Here is a 19,667-nt window from a genome sequence, read left to right as displayed (position 1 = left end):
AGCAAAAGCTATATGTTTCCTGAAAAAAGTATTTCCTTAATTTATTTTCTTCTTTTTTTTGTCTCGCATTTTTCAGATCAAAGAACAAATTTGAACATCAGACAAAAATAACCCGAGTAAACACAGGCAGTCATTTCCCATGAACTATGTGGAACTTAATTTTCAATATTATTCAATATCTGATGTCCAATTTAAATAAATGAAATATTATCTATTGTTTCTAACTGTCTAATGCTGGTGGTGAAGCTAATTCCGATTTTTTTTTTTCAAATGAGTTATGCACTTTAAAAAAAAAAGAAGAAATGTAGCATTTTCAAAAATGGTACAAAGAATAATTTAGTTCTCATGTTTAAAATGTTGATTTTGAAACAGCCCTACAAGCTCAAATCAACAAGTTCAAATATTCAAGCAAACAGAAAAACTCTAAAAGACTTTCTGAGAGACAAGAAAGTAAAGAGATGCAACTGTTCTACATGATACACATTTGTTAAAACAAAAAATATCAAATCTTTCTGGGAGGTGTATCATGTGGGTGTGTTAAAATGAACTGAGTAAAAAACGACAACAACAAACAAAAAACAAAGTTTTATCTGTAAAGAAATGAACTAAAAATCCCTTTTACATCCACTTCTGAATTATGTTCTTACTTTAGGTGAACCTCAGATGAAGACTAAGTAGGTCTTGGAGTTTAAGAGGTTGTCGCATTAGGCCAAGTGAAAAAAAAATAAAAAATAGTGTTTACGCCAGACTTCATTTCAGAGCTGGAACTTTGAGTTCTAAATGTGTCCAGAAGACATATTGCATTGCACATGTGTGAAAAAAACAGTTCACCTTAAAAAAAGAAAAAAATAACTTTTTAACAAACAGCAAACAAGCAGCTGCCAAAGTGCTCCAAGCAGCTGATGAGAACATGGGTTTTGGTGGCTAGGTGATGACAGATGTCTCCCCAATAAACAAAAATGACTTATATTGTGAAATAAATGTATGAACCAATAAAACTGCTCTGGAGCTCTAAAATATTCTGGCCCCCTCATTTAAAACAGTTCTGCGGAGGTAATTCAACAACACAACAAAAGAACTGCAGAGTACAGTCTGTAACATGCCGCAAAGAAATTTGACCACAAACTTCTTGCACTTTTATGTCGTGTAGCAAGCCGTAACACACCAGCAGCTCCAGGGCAGCACAGTGAGACAGGTTAGAAGTGGGGCTGACGCTAACAGAACCGAAGACTTTCACTGAGTGAGAAGTGGATGATGGTGAGCTGCAAAAGCCTCAGAGCAAGGTAACTCTATCTTCTGAGGTGATGTCTTGATCTAGTTCTCTTAAACTTCAAGTTTGTTCCCTTGTAGTAAACATTAATACTTTTAAAAGTCACTGTTTCATTCCAGAACTTTGGTGTTTTTAACATTTCAACTGTGATGTTTTTTTTCTTCTTCTAAACATTACCGTCCTAAATCATAGATCCGTTTAACTCTTTTGAGTTATACACCGATTCCAAATTTTCCTAAATCATTGTGGCCAGTGAGTATACACATGATGGATTGCCAACTTTTTACCTATGTTTTTAAATTACTGTGCAACATAGAATTGCAAAATCTCCAAAAAGACCGACTCCAAGAAGACTTGTTGCTGTGTCTGCATTGACAGCTGGTTCTGCAACTTATTTTAAAAAAAAGTTGGAGCACAAATACTTTTTTCACAGCAGTATATCTTCAAGCAGGAAATGGAAGTGATCAAAGCCTCAGGGTTGTTAGTGGTCATTGGCATTCAGGACTCTCTGTTCTATGAAAATGAGGTCTATAAATAAAAAGCAGCACAGTACAATCTTATTAAAAAAAACAAGTAAGATGCTGTGTATAACCCTCCAGCTCTGTTAGAAATTCAAAGCTTGAGAGGTGAGTGCTCACTCTACACTTTAAGCACTTTTTTTTAAAAAAACACAAATAAGTATTTCAGATTCATAACTCAAAATAAGCTGCTTGATCTATTGAACTCCACCAGGCTTGAGTGACAGTGCCTTCATAACATCAGTCTTTTGTAAAAGGAATAGTTACAACTATTTGGAAGTGAGGTTCTGTTCAACATTTTATTTTGTATTTCATTTGGAAAGCTATCTGTTTTCATTTACTTCCAATTAACCAGGAAGGAATATATTTTTGGCACTGGAAAAATGCAAGAACTGAAGATTTCATCTGTAGTTCTCTTGTTGATGGAATATAATTGTCCTCCAACATCTCCCTGTGGTTTGCCGAGTTCATTTTATATTCTCCCTTTACAAGGCTTCCAGGTCCTGCTGTCAAGAAGCATCCCTACATCATGATGCTGCCATAGTCTCGTTTCACAGTGAGAATGGTGTGTTTGTGGTGATGTGTAATGCTTGGTGTCTACCAAACATAGTATCTTGTCTGATGGCCACAATGCTCCAGTTTGGTCTCATCAGACCAAAGAACTTTCTTCCATTTGATCATGAAGTCTCTCACATGCCTTTTGACAGATGGTAATCAAGCCTTGATGTTTTTATTTCAACAGTGGTTTTGTCACTGCCCCTCTCCCATAAAGGCTCCACTGGTGAAGAACCTGTGCAGCAGTTGCCCCATGCAGAGTTTCTCTCATTTAATCTGCTGAAGCTTCTTGCTCCTTCATATCCATCCAGGCTTTTTATTTATACCCTCTTAAATATTTATTGGGAAGTATTTATTTGACCCAGAACAATCAATCCCTTCATATTGCAGACCAGCTTTTTGCATGTTTACACATGACTATTTTAGACTATTTTGATGACATTTGGTTATGCGCCTCGTCTCCAAGTTTTTGAGGTTGAAGAACTCCTTTTAGTTCTCGCCATAGATTCTCTCTGAAGTCAGAACTCTGACTGGGCTGTTCCACAATGTTATTACTGTTGTTCTACAATTACATTACAGTCAAAACAAACTTATTTTTAGTAAATTAAGCGATTACTTGAAACCTAACTCTAAAAGGGTCATAAGTATTTTATATTTAACTGTAAATGCTTTCAAACAAAAACTGGCATCTATACGTTTTAGCCTCCATCTTAACACTTGTAAAACTGAGGCTGCAGTTGTTCTGAAAAGTGCAGGAATCGTTGCAATTCTCAGCAGAAGCAAATTAAATATGACCTCAACAGAATCAAATATAAATTAATAGCAAACTATTAATTTAGAGATTTTACAGGTGCATGATGCCACCATATTTAACATGTCCTGAGTCAAACTTGTTTTTTTTTTTTGTATCGGATGCTTCAAGTAAAGCTTCATCTGTTTATTATTTTATCAAAAAATGTTTTTATGAATCCAAATCCTCATATCATGAATGATGAATGAGTTATTTATTATTATTTTGGCTTTTATTTTATATAGTTTCTAATTGAAACTAAATCCCTGCCAATTTATTTTCATGGTGTACTCAAACTTTAACTCCTTTTGTAATAATGTTTATTGGACACTAGAGTGCACCACATGCAAGTGAAAGGGTGGACTGGCATGCAGCATTCGAATCAGAACTTCCATACAAAAAGACAAAAAAGCAAAAGCAGTGATGCACAAACATGCAAGGAATCCTGAATCTTATCGGTGCCATTGATTTCTTTTATTTAATTGTTTTTTTTATCTGCTCCATGAGTCAGGTGTTATAGCTCCTCCCCTCTATTGTCTGTATTGTGATTCTGCAAAACACACATCGAGTTCATGATTTACATTTCATCTTCAGTTTGAAAGTGTCCATTCCAGACTCCTTTGAAATTGAAATGGAAATCTGGGGAGTTTAAAGACGAGCAAAATAAGAAGAATCTTGAAAATTACAATTGCTCAATGTTCTTGATGTTCCTAAAGATGAAACACATTTTGACTGTGTAACTGGAAGAGTGCTTATCCTGCATTACCTATCTCAAGACATTGTATGACACATTTGTCCAAAATAAAAGATTTGTTTAAACTCACAATCATGACCTGAAAGGCTTGCCAAGCTTTTTTTAAAAAAAATAAAATTTTCATGAGCGTGTGAGAACTCCTACCCGGGTGCTGTCGGCATGAATAGAAGCCAACATCATTTCTTTGTTGTGTACGCTTTGCAAGGTGAAAATTGCCCTCCGGTGTTATCATAAACTTACCTTTCCTGTTGGATGACTGAAGAACACAGGGGCAAATCATTCCAACGTGGCAGTTGAACAAACATCATTCAAGAACTTGAAACCAAATACATATTTAATACTGAGCTCTTGTTACACTTACCGTAGTTACTTTTTTTTTTTTTTTTACTTTATAACTAAAGCAATACTAGTCAAACAAAATCTTGCAATAAGCATAAAATCACCCTGAACAACTCTGATGAATAAAACTTTACCAGATAAAATCACTACTGAAAAGAACAATAAATATGAGTTTGCACAACAATTGTCACAATGTTCAGGACATCTACAACTCAAAATCTATTGGGGGGGGGGGATGCATTTTTAAGAGACTTCAAAGGATCAATAGTCAGTGCAATCTTTACGTTCAAAGTCAGGTTATTCCAGAAGCTAGATGTCATGAAAAAGACTGTCATTAGGCACCATTTTGTCTGAATAACACGAGAAAACATATTGCGGCATCTTTCTTGAATAGTGTGATAATGCGATATACTCTGCATGCTTTAGCCTCTTGTTCTCCAAGTTGTCAGGGGATGACATGCAGGACGGGTGAAGTCCATACAAAGGGTTGAATTTTATAGAGACTTGATTTGTTATTTTTTCATTGATAACATCAAAGAGACAAAAAATAGTTACCTGCCAATTCTGGTATTTTAAAGACAAAATAAACAAAACAAATGTATGCACTGCAATAGGTTATGTATATGTTATAACAGGGTAAAGTACTTCTATGACAAAGTATGGTTTTAATGGCACATTAGCTTCAGCTGTAAATGACAGTAAATGTCAGAAATGTAACAAAACCTTGTGCTAAAGCAAAAGTCTCACTTTAACATAAACTGCAGGTTTGTTTCTGCATCTGCCAGATTTTTGGTTAAAATATGTTTGTTCTTCATTTAGTGGAAAATACCCAGAAATGTTATTCAATCAGAGTAGTAAGAGTTGTAAAACTACTCCCAATGTTATGTTCCCCCAAAAGGTTACTCAGGTAAGTGTAACTAGTTTCTGCCCACCTCTTCCCCAAACCATTAGGATAAGTTAACAATACAAAAGCCGCCATTTAGTTCAAAAGCCTTGATCAACATCAGGTCTGCATGGATTTTACCATAAATTACTGTAAATTGTTTAAATATGCACTTATAAAATAATTGAAAAGTTGGATAGTGCTTTTTTCTGCTCACATTTACATCAATGTATAAAATCTGAGATAACTGTGAAGCAGTTTTGCAAGGCTTTTTTTTAGATTTAGAGAACATTTTCTCATTAATATCTAGTAAATATTCAACTAATGAGCAATTGAATGTTTAATATCTTTCTGAGCTACAGAACAGTCTCTTCTTGAGCAGGACAGTCTTTCTTGCAAATTTAAACATATACCTAACAGACTACAACAGACAATTTTAGAAATTAAGTTAAAGCTTTTGATTTAAAGGTACACTGATGTTATTGTTCTACTTTTGTTGCACCTTAATGACTACAAATCCCAGATAAGTTAAGTAGATTATTACCCTTAGGTAACCTGATCCATTATTGCATAAATCTGCTGGAATAAGTGTAAAGTAGTAGAAGTGTCCAAAGTTCAGTCTGGAAACCATTTTTGGCTCCGGGTGAGATTTTGTGCACACACTGACACTTATTTAAGAAGCATTTCGCACGCACAACGCAGCCCAGTTGATGGCCAAAGAAAAATTGTTACTGGTCTAATAAATTTGTACAGTATAAAATGCCAGGAAACATAATAAAGTATTCATCTTTTCATAGCCATGCTTTTTCCTTTTGCTTTAATTTCATAGGCGCAAAACAAGCACATTTCTGTGAAACGCAGTCCTGGCTTCATTAAAACCTCCGTTTTATGGACGTGTTAACGTGACTAAATATAATAAATGTTTCCCAGACAGAATTACTAAAATTCTGTTATTACGTATAGAAACAGAGATAATACCACATAAAACATTTCAACACATTTTTCAACAAAAACCTTTGCATTTTATGGATTACAATGATTTACAAAGCTCTTTTCTTAAATAATAAAAAGGATTTTCTTCACTAAAGTGTAGAATTACTAAAGTAATTTATTGTTTAAAAACAATACTAATCTTTGGACATTTAACTTAAAAAAATCCTATTTTAAGGGAGCTTGACAATTTTGGCCTATGTGGCAAAAGGATTGGACACAGATGATGTGACGTATCATCTATAAATGTTATTAGGTTCACTTTTGATGTTACAAAAAAACGACACCACCACCGAGGGACCCTGCGCATTTTTCTTTATACATTTATTTCACCTGAACCCCGGTTGGAGATGAACACTTGGATTGCATGGGAACCCTGGAAAGAGAAGTGATTTTCCTTTACTGCCACTAGATGACGCAACTGCACAGAAAGCAACGTTATCGAAAAGATTGCAACTTCAACAAATAAATAAATAAATAAATGAAGCCATGTTCTTCACAGCAGAAGTTGTCATCATTTCTGGGGCAAAAAAGACATATCCAGTTTAATATGCAGTGTATTGCAGATTTGGTCTATTTGTTTATGTACACAGAAGAAAAAAGGATATGCATCAATAATTTATTTTCGTTTTCTTTAACGCAATAAAGAAAACGAAAAAGAGAGGGTGGGAAAAAAACTTGTTTTAATATCATTAATCCTTGCAGTGATGATTGCGATACAAAATGTATGATTGGGCTGCTATACTACTTGCTAAGCAGCTAAATTAACTTTATTCCAGTGTGCTTGTAGGCTATTTCAGACTCATTCAGGATTTCTTTATTAGTCATTAGCAAACATAATAGAGGCTGCAATAGACCTGTGACCGAGTCAAATATCCTTATCACCCGATCCATGCCTCCTCGGTGAGCTTCTCATCCAGGTTTGTCCTTTGGTCTGTTGGTTAATAAAAGTTCCTTCAGCCGCAGCCGCCTCTAGGGGGCGTCGCCATTTACAGACGCATTGTCGCCTTCCGTGCAATAAAATGGAAGATATGCTCCTGCAAGGCGCCAGGTGAGCAATAAGACGGACCAATTCAGACGGTTCGTATCGCGTTTACACCTATCCACCCGCGCCAGCCCTGCTACACATTAACCAGGCGATACACAAATGAAGATATGGTGTTGATAAACTCCTGACTTTAAGGCGCAAAAAGGGGAGCAGTAATCGGGGAGAGCCGCTTTTTTTTTTTTTGGTGCGTTTTACTGCTGTCACAAAGTAATAGCTTCTTCAGTATGAGATGACACCTTGTCAGCGAGGCTTTTGGTGCTGTTGCTTTTCAGCAAAGTGCATTGATTTTGTTTTATTCGATTTTAAGAGAGGGGAAAATAAAAAGACAGATTTTATTTTTTGCATAACTTCCCGCCTTCCTTCCCCCATTTTTCCCTACAGTGAAATTAACTGCCATCGTTAATTTCCATAACCTGACCTAAGAGTCATCCCTGTGGCAGTAGAGAAATAAAACGCTCAGGCGATCCTCAGGTACTCGTCTGTGGAAGGATTTTTAGACGCACCTCAACTTGATTCTTCGCACGCAACTTAATGTTACTTTTAAATTAGTTCATGCGTTCTACGTCAAGATTTCATAATTTAAACAAGGCAAAAAAAAAAAAAAGTAAATAAAAAAAGCTGCGATTTTTCTACCAAAGGCGAGGCGCACACACTGCAAAAACGGCATTTCAATATTTTTTTTATTGAAACTTTCAAGAACACAATGTCGATGATGTAAACTAGACATAACTCCAATACAACGTAACCCACAGACAACTTAAGGAACACAAAAAATAAACACACAGAGAGAAAACCTTCATATTTTCGATTATGCGGCACTTTTTTTTAAAGAAAAAAAAGGAGAGATTTTTCTTAAAAAAATAAACAAGAGAGAAATGAATTCACTTTTGTCACACTTCAACGACACTTCTCAAAGACAAAAAAAAAGAAGAAAAAAAGTGTTTTATTTTCAAGCCATTGGTGCAGTGCGTTGTCGCTTTTCCATTCGCTTTAAACAGTAGCACTTCACACACAAGGACAGGTGAAAATACAATGGCACATTAGTGTTAATAACTATCTCTCTGTGAGGATGAATTTTTTTTAAAGGGGGTTGGGATATGAAGTCCGTGTTTTAAAGGGAAATATAAATGCAGATAGGGTAATAGTCCACAAACTGTCTTTACACAGGTATATCAACAATAAATTAAGAACAGATCCCTAGAAACAAACTACTCCGTTGTATTTACACGCAATAACAATATCAAATAATTACATAAATATCTTATATATCCCTATTTACATCAATGAGCAATACTACCATTCATCTTTTTGTTTTTTCAATATTTACTTAAAATTTCTGCTTCCCTTAATTCCGCATGCTTGCGCCTTAATTTTGTCCCGGAGCACCATTCTTTCAGTAGACCTTTCCCAGCTGAAATAATTAGATGAAACTCATTTTTAATTCCTAATCTAATTAAAAGAAAAAAAAAAAGTAAGGGAAATTATTTCATTAAAAAAAAAAAAGTCGGATTTTAATTTTCGAGGGCATGCATCAATCACTCAATCTATGAATTCATGGCGTACGAGAAAATACAGCAGTATTTTTTATATATATAAAAAAAGGTAGGTCAAAACGGTCGTGAATAAGTCAATTCAATTCAGAGTGCATATTTTTTTCAAAGAGTTACAGGAGACAGGACACAGCAGCAACTTCTCCGTAATCTGTATAATTCACACCCATGCCAGCGTTTCAGTTTCAATACTTGTACGGTATTCAAATGACAGAAAATAGGGGAAAAAAAGAGTAGCTTAAATTAACGAAAACTGAAAAAAAAAAGCCGAGGAGATAGAAATATACATTTTAGATGTGTAATAAACAAAGTGCATTTCAGAAACTAAAAGCTTTTAGTTTTTATTTTATTTTTTTTTTCTATTAAAAACCTGCATGAGTCTTCATCACCGCCATGACGGTTCGCTTTTCCTGACAGCAACCAGAGGAGCAGCAGGTGGGCTGTGGGTGTGGAGGGGCTACGGGGATCCGCTCCTGGACCTGTCCTGACTGGACTCCAGTCCGCTCACCAGGCGCTGGATGCTCTGCAGCTCGTTGGCAGCGTCCTTCTCCGCGCAGGCCTTCGGGGACGCGGAGGGTATCCCAGAGGAGTGGCTGGTCACCTCCGAGGTGGAGTCCAGGGTGACCGCGGGGCTGGCCGGAACCAGCCCGTCCGCTTTCAGCTCGGGCCCACCACCGCCTCCTGCGCCGGTGGTCATGGGGGGCACGGCGGTGGTGAGCAGCGTGCTGTCCGGCATCGTCATGGGGAGGGAGTAAGGGCTGTACCTGAGGCGGGGGCGCACCGCGTTCAGAAACGGGTGTCGGTGCACCGAGGACGAGGCGGCGGACGAGGCGGCGGCCGCTGCTGCCATGTAGGTGTAGGGATACGGGAACAAACTGCCGAACGGTGACATGGCGAGGCCCTGCGGATAAACCGAAACTGCGTGTCAAACAAGAAAGCTATACAAGAGGTGGATCCAAAGAGAATATTTGCCAATTATTCTTCTTATTTGCTGAAAACTGTCTGGTTTTCTTAAATCCTCTCCGTGCAGCAAATATATACTTTTAGGTTCCACGTAAACACATTTTTTTCTTGTTTGCTTTACGCATTTGTAATGCAAATAATAATAGAAATAATAATAATAATAATAATCTCAGCCCATTCTCCGAGATTCCAGTAAAGCTGCAGCTATCGCGATTGTTTGATAATCAATCGGAGAAAGACTCTTTTATTGCCCTTTAAAACATGACGATGTTTCCTTTTCCCAGCTGACGATCCATTTTAATGCACCATTCCCCAGCTCCAATACCCTGAACTAATAAGCATATACATGTATACGTCTTCCATGGCCATGTTTCAAAGAAATTAAATTCTAGCGAAATATCAAAAGTAAGAGTTCTGACCAAAATATGCCAACAAAAGGTTTTCTAAGTCGGTCCTTTGAACCAGAGAAATAGACTAAAACTTTTCTGAAGATACACATGTAACTAATTACAAAAAAATATGCATTGCTGTCATATTCTGTCCTTGCAGCTTAGGCATAGAGGAGGGCGGGTACGGTGGCCATGCAATGTCATTGGAATATTTGCTGTCCTAGGCCATGAGATCACCTGTTGCACAGCTGATCTGTTTGAAATTAATAAGTTGCTGATAAATCATTTTAATAGAATTTATGTAATGAATGTATTTCTTAGAATTTGTGGAAAAAACATAACACAAAATGTATATTAATAGTAATAATTAATAATAATAACGTGAAGGACTAAATAGACTCACTGCAGTCATGGATCTAACAGTATCAAATTTAATCTGATATGTTTTAGCTGCTGCAAAAATCCTTGCGTTAAACTAAAAGTGTTAAACTGTCTAACACGCCACTATTGGCCTCCATGGATGACGGTTTGCTGAGCTGCACGGAAAAAAAAGAAAGACAAACTCCCAAGTTCCCAATCAAAGAAAATATGTTTTACCTGTGATGCCAGGACATGCTGCTGCAGGTGAAAGGGCAGGCCCGGTGCCCCTGTCAAGCTCTGTGGAGGGGATGCCATGCTGGCTGTGTCCATGGTGCTCACCCCTCCCGAAGACACCGCTGCTAGTAAGGGTCCCATTCCAGCGGCCATGTTCGAGAACGCGCCCCCCATGTTGAACTGACCAGGGTGCAAGAGGAACGGATGCGCGCTCCCCAGATGATTGAAAAACTGCTGTCCTGTCAGGCCCGGCGGAAATCCAAAGTTATGCATGTGGTTGTGGCCCATGTGCACGCTGTCAGTTTGAACAGTCAAAGGCATGAAGCTGTCCTTGCTTATCGACCTACATTCGTCTGTTTTGGACTGGTCCAGACTCGGACTCTTGAGTTCTTCCCCAGAACGCGTGGTGCTGGAGATGACGGTGATGGGACTCTGCCGAGAGTCCGCCTGACTTTTCTCAGTTCTCCTGCCCGTGGAGTCGCTACTACCGAAGGGATGTCCCTTAGCCGGGCTGGCCTCGTGATCCTTTCCGTCCCCCGTGGTGGTGGAGATCTTACTGGAGTCCGGACCGTCTTTATGGTTGCCATCCTTGCTCTCGTCGTCACTGTCCTCCTCGCTGTCACAGAAATCTGCGGGAGAATGACCAGAACGTTACATTACTGCTGACTCGGCAAAGGGCAATGGGGCACTTCCACTGAGTTTGTGATGGACGACCACCTGAAGCTCAGTGCTAATCGCTGGAGCAGCACACCAACGCCAAAAGCCAGAACACAATTTCAGGAGTTTTATTTGGTATGTTATGCTGACCTATACTAAAACGTGGAAGCTAAGGTACAATAATCATAAAAAATACTGATCAAGTTTTTTTGGGGAAAAAAACTTAGTTTAACTTTACTTCTTATTGCTGTCATGAACCATGTTAGTTCATGTTTTGTTTTTTTAAATCTGATGGGTTAACACATATTTTTGAAATGCTAACTAAATTTAACATTCCTAATTTTAAAATACAAACAGTAATTTTTTTTCATTTATATGTGTAATCATTTAATTATGTTCATATTTAACTTGGGTTATTTTAAACAACCAGACTCGCTTAGTTTTGAAACTATTTTTAAAATCATTTTTGCTACGATACAGTGTATCTTAGCAATATCCATTACGGCTATGTTAATGATGGATATTAAAAACACGAACTGAAGGGCAAAACTAAAATGACACTAAATAAATAAATAAATCAGGCCAATACTGATTCCTGGTTTCCTTTAAGATCAGCCCTACTGATTCTGATGTTGACTCCAAAGAGCCATAACACATAAAATACTAGATTCTTTGATAAAAGTAAATTCTGAATCAAAAAATAAATTGACATTAAGAATTTCCCCTTTTAACCATCAAAGTACCTGAATCTTTACCTGGTTTTAACAAAGTAAAAGAAAAGTGAGTGCTTCAAAGTAGTTGTAGAGTGAAAATGGTGGGACTTATTAGATTTGATACATTTAAAGGAATGGGATTGGTCAAATTATTACGTATTTGATATAAAAAATCGACCAAAACTATAATCTGATAATTATATCTGGGCTGGTTCATTTCTAGTCGCAAATTTATGCTCCTCTCTTTATTTTATAATTATAAAAATATGCTTTACACTTAGGGCTGTCTGTCCCCCACCACAAGGAAAAGAATATTTATCAGTAAACACACTATTATGCACTGAGCATAATGCTATTTCTAATAAGGTTAAATAGGCTTTTTGAATGGACTTTTGCATAATAGTCTAAAACCAATTGAAACACGTCATTTGATGAGTATATAATATATATATATATATAATTTTTATTGTTTTTTCTGATCATTATACATTTCCAATAAACAGACAGAACCTTATCTGTTGCAAGCACAAACCAACTCAATTACAATCAGCTCATGGTCACTAATTAAGACAAGGCATTAGTAAACTGTATAAATCTTTCTATATTGCTAGTTTTATGGCTTGTGACCTGTGAGCAGCGGTGGGGCCTACCTTTCAGGTGTGGGGGGCCCACTGTGGACACGGCGGGGGATGAGGCCTGGCCGAAACACTTAAAGGAAGCCTGCTCGCCGGAGGAGTCATCCGAAGCACCGTTTTCCTTTTTCTGCTGCTCCTCGTAGGATCTCATAGACTGCAGAGCCAGCTGTTTCCTGCGCACAAGTGTCCAGGTTATTACAGGTGGCGCCGGTCACACGGCTCTCACTCAGAAGCAGCATCAGGATAAACCCCACAGATCCAGAGGAAACTTGTTGGGGCAAATATTACTTTCCCGGTGTTACAGAGGTTAAGACGTTCAGAATTAGCGTTTAAATGAAAGTGAGACAAGACGGGGACTCCCCGGGGGGTTAATGTGGAAGCTTAGACGCATGGTTTAATCCACCATGATCCCCCTCTCTCTTTCAGTGTAAGGCGTCTTTGCTGCCCCCCCCCCCCCCATCCCCCCTTCCCTCTCTCTCTTTTTGATTAATGTATATTTCCCCTCCTGGCTTACCTTTTTTCCCGTCTCCCATTGCCGGTGTCACGGAATCCTTTGGCAAATGGGTTATGGTCGATCTTCAGCTGGGTTATCTGAAAGAAGCAAAGTCGTGTGTTCATGTTGGCATAGAAAACAAAGCGACAACTTTAATAAAACAACACCAGACAGAATCCACGATTGGCCGAAGGCATAAGCGCACTTTAGGATTGCTTACAGTTCCCCTGCTCACCTGGGGGGAGTTGAGGGGGTGCAGGAGAAACTGAATTTGCACCTGATTTGCATTTACTAAGGGAAACCTTTGTGGTTTAAAAGTTATATGACGGGATCAATCATCTATACTCATTTGGAGATAATTTTTCACAGTTTTGCTGCTTGTCTGAGCTGGGAAGTTTTTTTTTTAATGCACACCTTAAGTGTTTGTAAATAGCTGCTAAAGCCGCGTTGTTCAAACTTCCATACAGTGGAATGTAGAATTCAATAAATAAATAAAAAATAAGAATAAAAGTAGTGCTTAGGACGACGTAAAACCTTGGCGGGTTTTGCAGGAAAGAAAAAAAGAAAAGCAAAAAAAACAAAAACAAAAAAAAACATGTATATATAAGGACATGCGTGCGTAAAAGCGCACAAAATGCACGGTTTGGTCCCCTTTGCCCCTTCTCCGTGTGTTTGTAGCTTTTATGAAAAATGATTCCCCCGCAGCTATTGGTTAAAGGAGGTCACAAATGTGGTGCCAAAAGGTTTTCCAACAATTCACAAGACTGCTGAGATGATATGCTGGTTGGTTTTGCGCTGCGTGTTTTTTTTTGGAGAATACAATACTACCAATGCAGCACGGTCTGTCAAAAGTGCCTCTCCCTTTTCTTCTCTTCCACTGAAGTCCCCCCTTTCTTCTTTTTCGTCATTTCCAACCCCCTGCCCTGTTAGCTCTGCACACACACACACACACACACACGCACGCACACACTCGCTTAAATACGCTAACAGAGCGAGAAAAAGGCTGAGCCACAGCCAAATCCCTTCCACGTGATTAAATAAATGAAAGGTAACCTGTATATAACATTCCTCAGAATTATTACTTTCCTACCACAAACTGCACCCCTCCACGCTACATTTTCGCCCCCACCCCACACACGCATATGCACACAACTACAGTCACAGCTCTCTGCATCAAACAAATCTGTCGTCTTCCATATTTTATGACAACAAAGCGACGCAAAGCGAGAAAGAAAGCTCATCTGACAAGCACTGGATAATCGGAAGACACTTTAATGATCTGATCGGGACTGTGCAACGATAACTGAACAACTAGATAAAAAAAAAAAAAGAAAATCTGCTGATCTTACCTTGTCATTTTGGTAAGCAGTCACCGCTATGAAGTCCGTTTCGGGGAACACGTAGGTCCTGAAAGTGCTATACGGGAGCTTGAGGATGTCGTTGGCTCTCACGATATGAAAACGAGGCTGATATTTGTGCATGGAATTAAGTATGGTCTGCAAAACCAGAAATAACAGACACAGGCACGCACACACACACACACACACGCACAGACACACAAGCACACACATCGTCAGGAGAATCTGAGCACAGGAAGTCCAATGTAAATTGAGCAAAATCTCAGTTTGGCGGAAATAAAAAGAGTGAGCGCATTCGGTGAAAACAAGGACTTGAAAAGTGATTATTTTCGAAGCCCGACATATTCAGTGAAATTCTATTTGTTTTAAATACAAGTTAATCAAATATTCTAAACATAAAATATGACAAACATGAAAATATTAAGGCATGAAAAAAAAGTTTACATGATTTTTTATGCATTCAACACGCGCATTTACAAAAAAAAAAAAAAGAGAGAGTAATTTGATAAATAGTAAAAATTGACATACATTAGTTGAACTTACAAATCCATGCTTGTCGGAGATGTTGTTCGTCAGCTTGAGCTTGTGGAAGTTCACCACTTTCGACATCCACTGTTCACCCGTGGCGGGGCTGTCCGGGTGGATGTACATCCTCTTTGGCATCTCGGGGTCGGCCTTCCCCGCCACCATCCAGCGGGAGTTGTGGAACTTGTACCTGCAGTCGTCAGCTGCCACGATGTCCATCAAGAGGATATACTTGGCCTTCTTGTCCAGACCAGTGCACCTCACTTTGAACGGAGGAAACATCCGCCTGGAAATAAATAAAAGCGATTAGAAATATATATACAAAAACATATCTAATCACAGAAAGTGGATTTCATTTTTGCACGTGACTTTTTTTGCATTTTGCAAATCTAATCCAAATCTATCGGCGTAAAAAAAAAACAAAAAAAAACGTCCTGTGCTGTCAACTCTTGATGAATTCATCCCTTCTCAAAGCACAACATACACACAACATAAATTTAAATACTGAAGGAATGTTGCTTTGATTTTTTTTTTGTTGCCTCTTAAGGCCTACACACACACACACACACACACACACACGGTGAAACACAAAGCTTTTGCACGCTGTCACGCCACGATGACTAAGAAAATTCTGCTGGAGTTTGACGCACAAAAAACATTAGCATTTAAATGAAGAGTTGTGAAAGACAGAATGCAGGTTTTCATAAACTGAAAATGATTGCACATAAATTCTATAGGAGTCGCGTGCATATATATGTATATATATATATTAAATAAATATTTGCTATTATGAATAAAGTTTTTAGTGAGTAAACTAAAAATCTCCCACTTCATTCATAAATTAAGCTGCTGTTCTACTGGGGACCAAAACAAATGTTAAAGCTTATCATTTGGAGACATAATTGTCAGAGTTTATAGTGAAAACAATCTAAAGGTCGTGATTGCATGTCATTTGTGTGGCAATTACAACAGTTTGAATTCTGTAACAACAAAAAAAGAAAGATTAAAGCGCGCTGTGTAAAAGAATTACAGACTACATCTTTAAAATATCGTGAGAAATATGAGTTTTAATAATAATAACAGTAACAATAATGATAATAATAAAAATAATATTGCACCTTCCGGATTTAGTGATCACCATCTCCGTGCCTTTTTTGTGGAAGAGTTCCCAGAGCTCCTTGGCTTCCAGGTGAACTTTGGGGTCGTCCTCCACCTCCTCCTCGGGCTCCAGAGTCTTCAGAGGCCTTAGGTGCGCGGCCGCGGCTTGGTGCCCCAGCGAGGAGAAGTGCAGGCCGGTGTCGGCGGCTCCCATCAGCTGGTCCATAATCGGCTTCCCCAGGGCGCCCGGTAGAGACAGGGAACCGCTGGGAGGGAGCGCCAGGGCCGGGAAGAAGGGCGGCTGGTGACCCAGCATCGCGCTCATGGCAAATTCCGGACCCCGGTGAGGTAAAAACGGATGATATGCCATACTTGATCCCTGTATGACTGGATCTCTCATCAGGAAGTTCATCCAAGTGCAGGCAGCAAATAGGGTTGGTACAGAAAAGGGCGATATTTCTTGAAATATCGTACTTTGAGTGAGAGGAGCAGGAAGTTGAACCAAAACAAAAAATATATGTAGATTTATATATGTATATACAAAAAAAAAAAAAAAAGACGTAAGAAATTAGAACTCCTCCTTCAGCAAGACGCCGACAAACATCCACAATTTGTGACGAGTTTCGGGCAAAATCTCTGCTGTCCTCTTGTTAACTTTTGATCGTAAGTCCGCAAAGCAAAACAGCAAAAATGATCTCCATTAATCTTCAGGAGCGCTGCGACGCCGATTTTCTCCGCAGGCTGACGCGCATCGGGACACCTCTCTGCTCCTTTTCGGACATTAAGTTCGAATCAAACCAACATGGGTGATTCTCTTAATTGACCGCGGCGCATTCTTTCTCCTTTCTTCCTCCGCTGCTGTTTACAATATCGGCATTCCTGTTAAAATGGGCTCCTTCTTATTGGCTTCAGTCCTGCAGCGAGAGCGCGACGTGTTGAAATATTTCGATAGCGCCGAATAATCCCCCCCTCTTGCCTTCACTCGCTCCGGACATGCACCCTCACACACACGCACACACACATACGCTTTATTCCTGCGCTCTCCTTTGGCGCACACACACTTTTCAGGAGAGAAAGACGTGTGTAGAGAGACAGGAGTCCGACGGAGAGAGAGAGAGAGAGAGAGAGCGAGAGCGAGAGAAAGGAGGTAAGGTCCCAGCTCCGTGATTTTCCTAGCGCCTCTGTGGCCCATAGGGCTTCATACAGTGTGGATGTGTTGCGCCTTACAACCAGCAGCGCTCCGTTTGATTGGCTCTTTGACGCTTTCGGACCAATTGGGTGGCTGCGTGGGCGTGGTTTTGACAGGTCGGGTGGAGGGGACAGACTTTCGGACTTATAAAAAGGTGTTTGGAACTCGGGGGGGAAAAAAAAGAGGGGCTTCGCCGTGAAACGCCAACCCCCTGGCTCGGTCGGGTGTTGTGTGAATATGTCAACATCGTTAGCTGCAGAAGCTGCGCGATCGGCCGGTCTGTGAGAGTCGAGCCCGGCAGAGCGGCTCTATGAGGCGGGGAGATGTTACCGATCTGCTGCGCTGCTGACTGCGAGCTCACTCCCATTCTCTGTTCTGTTCCCTTGTGCTTTAAACAATAAGAAAACAGATCTGTGCTTATTTTGTTTGTTTTTTTTTGTTTGCAAGTTTTGGTAAACTACATGAAAATTTCCTGTAGTATTTCAAATCAGACATAAATGTGCAATTTGTATTTATTTATTAATAAAATAACAAAGAATCGTTTTACACTCCTCGGAATGGTTTGTTTTAGTTTATATTTTAAAGTACTTTGTGTATTTTGGAAAAAAAAGAAAAAAAGATCAGCTTATAGTTTTTTATTTTTTAAAAGATATTTTACTATTTGCGCATTTACATGCCTAATATGATGATCCGAGCAATTACCTAAGTTGCTTTACTTTTCATTTTCTAACTTTAAATTACTATATATATATATATATATATATATATATATATATATATATATATAGTTTTACAGAACTTGCTGAAATTTTACGCGTCATCCTGAATCGGAGCAGAGTTCAGTGATGTGTTTACTTGTGTTTCTAGATCATCAGTTATTCTTTAAAAACGTCAATTGTTTTGAGTTGCTCCAATCAATTGAGTGTTTAAATATAGCCTCGCTTTCCGGTTAGGACGGTCTCAGGGAGACAATTTCAGTCTCTCTGTGAGACAGGATGCTCGAGTGTATTTATTTATTAAATTTTTTTGTCATTTTATTTCAGAAGCTGACCATATCTGTCATAATCTGTTGTTCATCCACTATAATATGTAATCCCATCACCATCTGGGTTGCAGTCAGTCCTTTTTGGCCATGGATACGGACTAAGCAGGATGTAATCACTAATAAAAAGGACGTATCTTATTATTAACGTTATTCCGTGAAATAATATTGCCCTCGCAGCAAAGCGGTTATCTGAAAAATGCAATTTTGCCACAAATTCACGAGCAAACTAGAGTGCAGCGAGAGGTGAGCCACCGAGGAGAAACATTGGTCATCAATTCCCAGTCTCTTGTCTGTCTCCGTGCATCCAGGCGTGGGTCACAAAGTCCTCAGAGGGTGTGGAAGGTGGGTGAGTGGGGACGTGAGGGGGCTTCAAGAGAAAACTGACAAAAAGGGACCATGATATCCTTCTTTTTATGTGGCGGCGTTTTATCTTTTTCTTCTTCTTTTGTTTCCCGCATCCATTCTCACATTTCCGCATCTATTAAGACGTGTGATGAACTTGTTGCACATAAAGCAATAATGGACGCCTATATTGTTTTGAAGAATGGAGTTTGAACATGTCAGTTGCAGCCTCGGGGTTTAACTTGGGCGGCGATAACGGCATGAGCTACAGCTGAATCTCGCACCGGTTGCTCTCTCCATCAAAAAAAGAAAAAAAAAAGAAAAGTATAACCAAAAAATGGGGAAATGGCTCCTACAGTATTGTTTGGAGGAGTTCTGCGGGTTTGCGTTAATTCGAGTTCGGTCCGAGTCTGTCGAAATGAAGTGTAACCGTGCCTTACTCTGCGTAGACACGGTGCGTGTGTGCGCACGAAACCGAGCGCCGTGGATGCACGTACGGTATTCCCCAAGGCGGTCCTTGGGTGGGGTGGCAAGGGGATCTGGCATGTGCTGTGTGTGCTATTGATTTGTTACACAAAACAAACGCAACGCTGTTGAAAAGCTGCAGCAGCATCAGACTAAATGGAAAAAAAAATAAAACTAAAAATCTCTCCAAACTGCACACCTTCCTTCACATGGCATTAAACCCCTAACCCTAACCCCTTCCTTTCAGATGAGTGGGGTCAGGGTTGTGTCAAATAGTGGGCTTTACTCTTCTTTAAACACTCTGCCCCATTAGAAGCACATTTCAATTTAGTGGAAGGTGTCATCAAATAGGAAGCTGTGTTGACACTCAGGCTCTCTTCAGCTGGCTTCATTAGCTAAGCAAGTAGGAGATGGTCAATACACTATATAAACTTTTACAGGGTTAGGGCTCCCAGGGACTTTGGAGAGGCTATAAAAAGGTCCGAGCTGACGTGACTGATTGAT

At 39.2% G+C, this 19,667-nt stretch overlaps 1 protein-coding gene and 1 long non-coding RNA gene across 5 annotated transcripts in view; one reads left to right on the top strand and one right to left on the bottom strand.

Annotated features, from left to right (window-relative positions):
* The window catches only part of LOC103473797 (uncharacterized), a 102,074-nt gene that overhangs the window by 43,259 nt on the left and 39,148 nt on the right, over positions 1-19,667 (top strand). Inside the window, exon 2 of one of the 3 annotated variants that reach the window (XR_535068.2) lies at positions 1,151-1,283. The exons of the other annotated variants lie outside the window; for them this stretch is intronic. This is a non-coding gene — a long non-coding RNA (uncharacterized LOC103473797). The remainder of the gene's footprint in view (positions 1-1,150; positions 1,284-19,667) is intronic. 3 annotated transcript variants of the gene reach the window in all.
* tbx3a (T-box transcription factor 3a) lies at positions 7,810-17,884 on the bottom strand. 2 transcript variants are annotated; one of them, XM_008424291.3, is made up of 7 exons: positions 16,143-17,884; positions 15,028-15,310; positions 14,491-14,637; positions 13,163-13,239; positions 12,664-12,821; positions 10,647-11,272; positions 7,810-9,598 (listed from the first exon to the last, which is right to left on the bottom strand). In XM_008424291.3, the coding sequence occupies exons 1-7, from the start codon at positions 16,532-16,534 to the stop codon at positions 9,155-9,157; spliced, it is 2,127 nt and encodes a 708-aa protein (XP_008422513.1). In that variant the 5' UTR covers positions 16,535-17,884; the 3' UTR covers positions 7,810-9,154. The 2 variants fall into 2 exon arrangements, with proteins under 2 accessions (XP_008422513.1, XP_008422514.1); XM_008424292.3 differs by having other exon boundaries at positions 15,043-15,310.

Source organism: Poecilia reticulata, chromosome 12 (assembly GCF_904066995.2).
Source record: "Poecilia reticulata chromosome 12, P_reticulata-male-v2, whole genome shotgun sequence".
In the NCBI taxonomy this organism is placed as follows: Eukaryota; Metazoa; Chordata; class Actinopteri; order Cyprinodontiformes; family Poeciliidae; genus Poecilia; species Poecilia reticulata.
Note: the sequence above shows the minus strand (reverse complement) of the source record. Positions and strands in the feature narration are given on the sequence as shown.

What these genes read in the sequence shown, in the direction of transcription:
- tbx3a (XM_008424291.3), bottom strand. Translation starts at nt 16,534, where the DNA reads ATGAACTTCCTGATGAGAGATCCAGTCATACAGGGATCAAGTATGGCA. An exon ending in GTGATCACTAAATCCGGAAG is followed by an intron (nt 15,311 to 16,142) that starts GTGCAATATTAT and finishes ATTTATTTCCAG; the next exon opens with GCGGATGTTTCCTCCGTTCA. An exon ending in GGGCCCCCCACACCTGAAAG is followed by an intron (nt 11,273 to 12,663) that starts GTAGGCCCCACC and finishes ATTCTCCCGCAG; the next exon opens with ATTTCTGTGACAGCGAGGAG.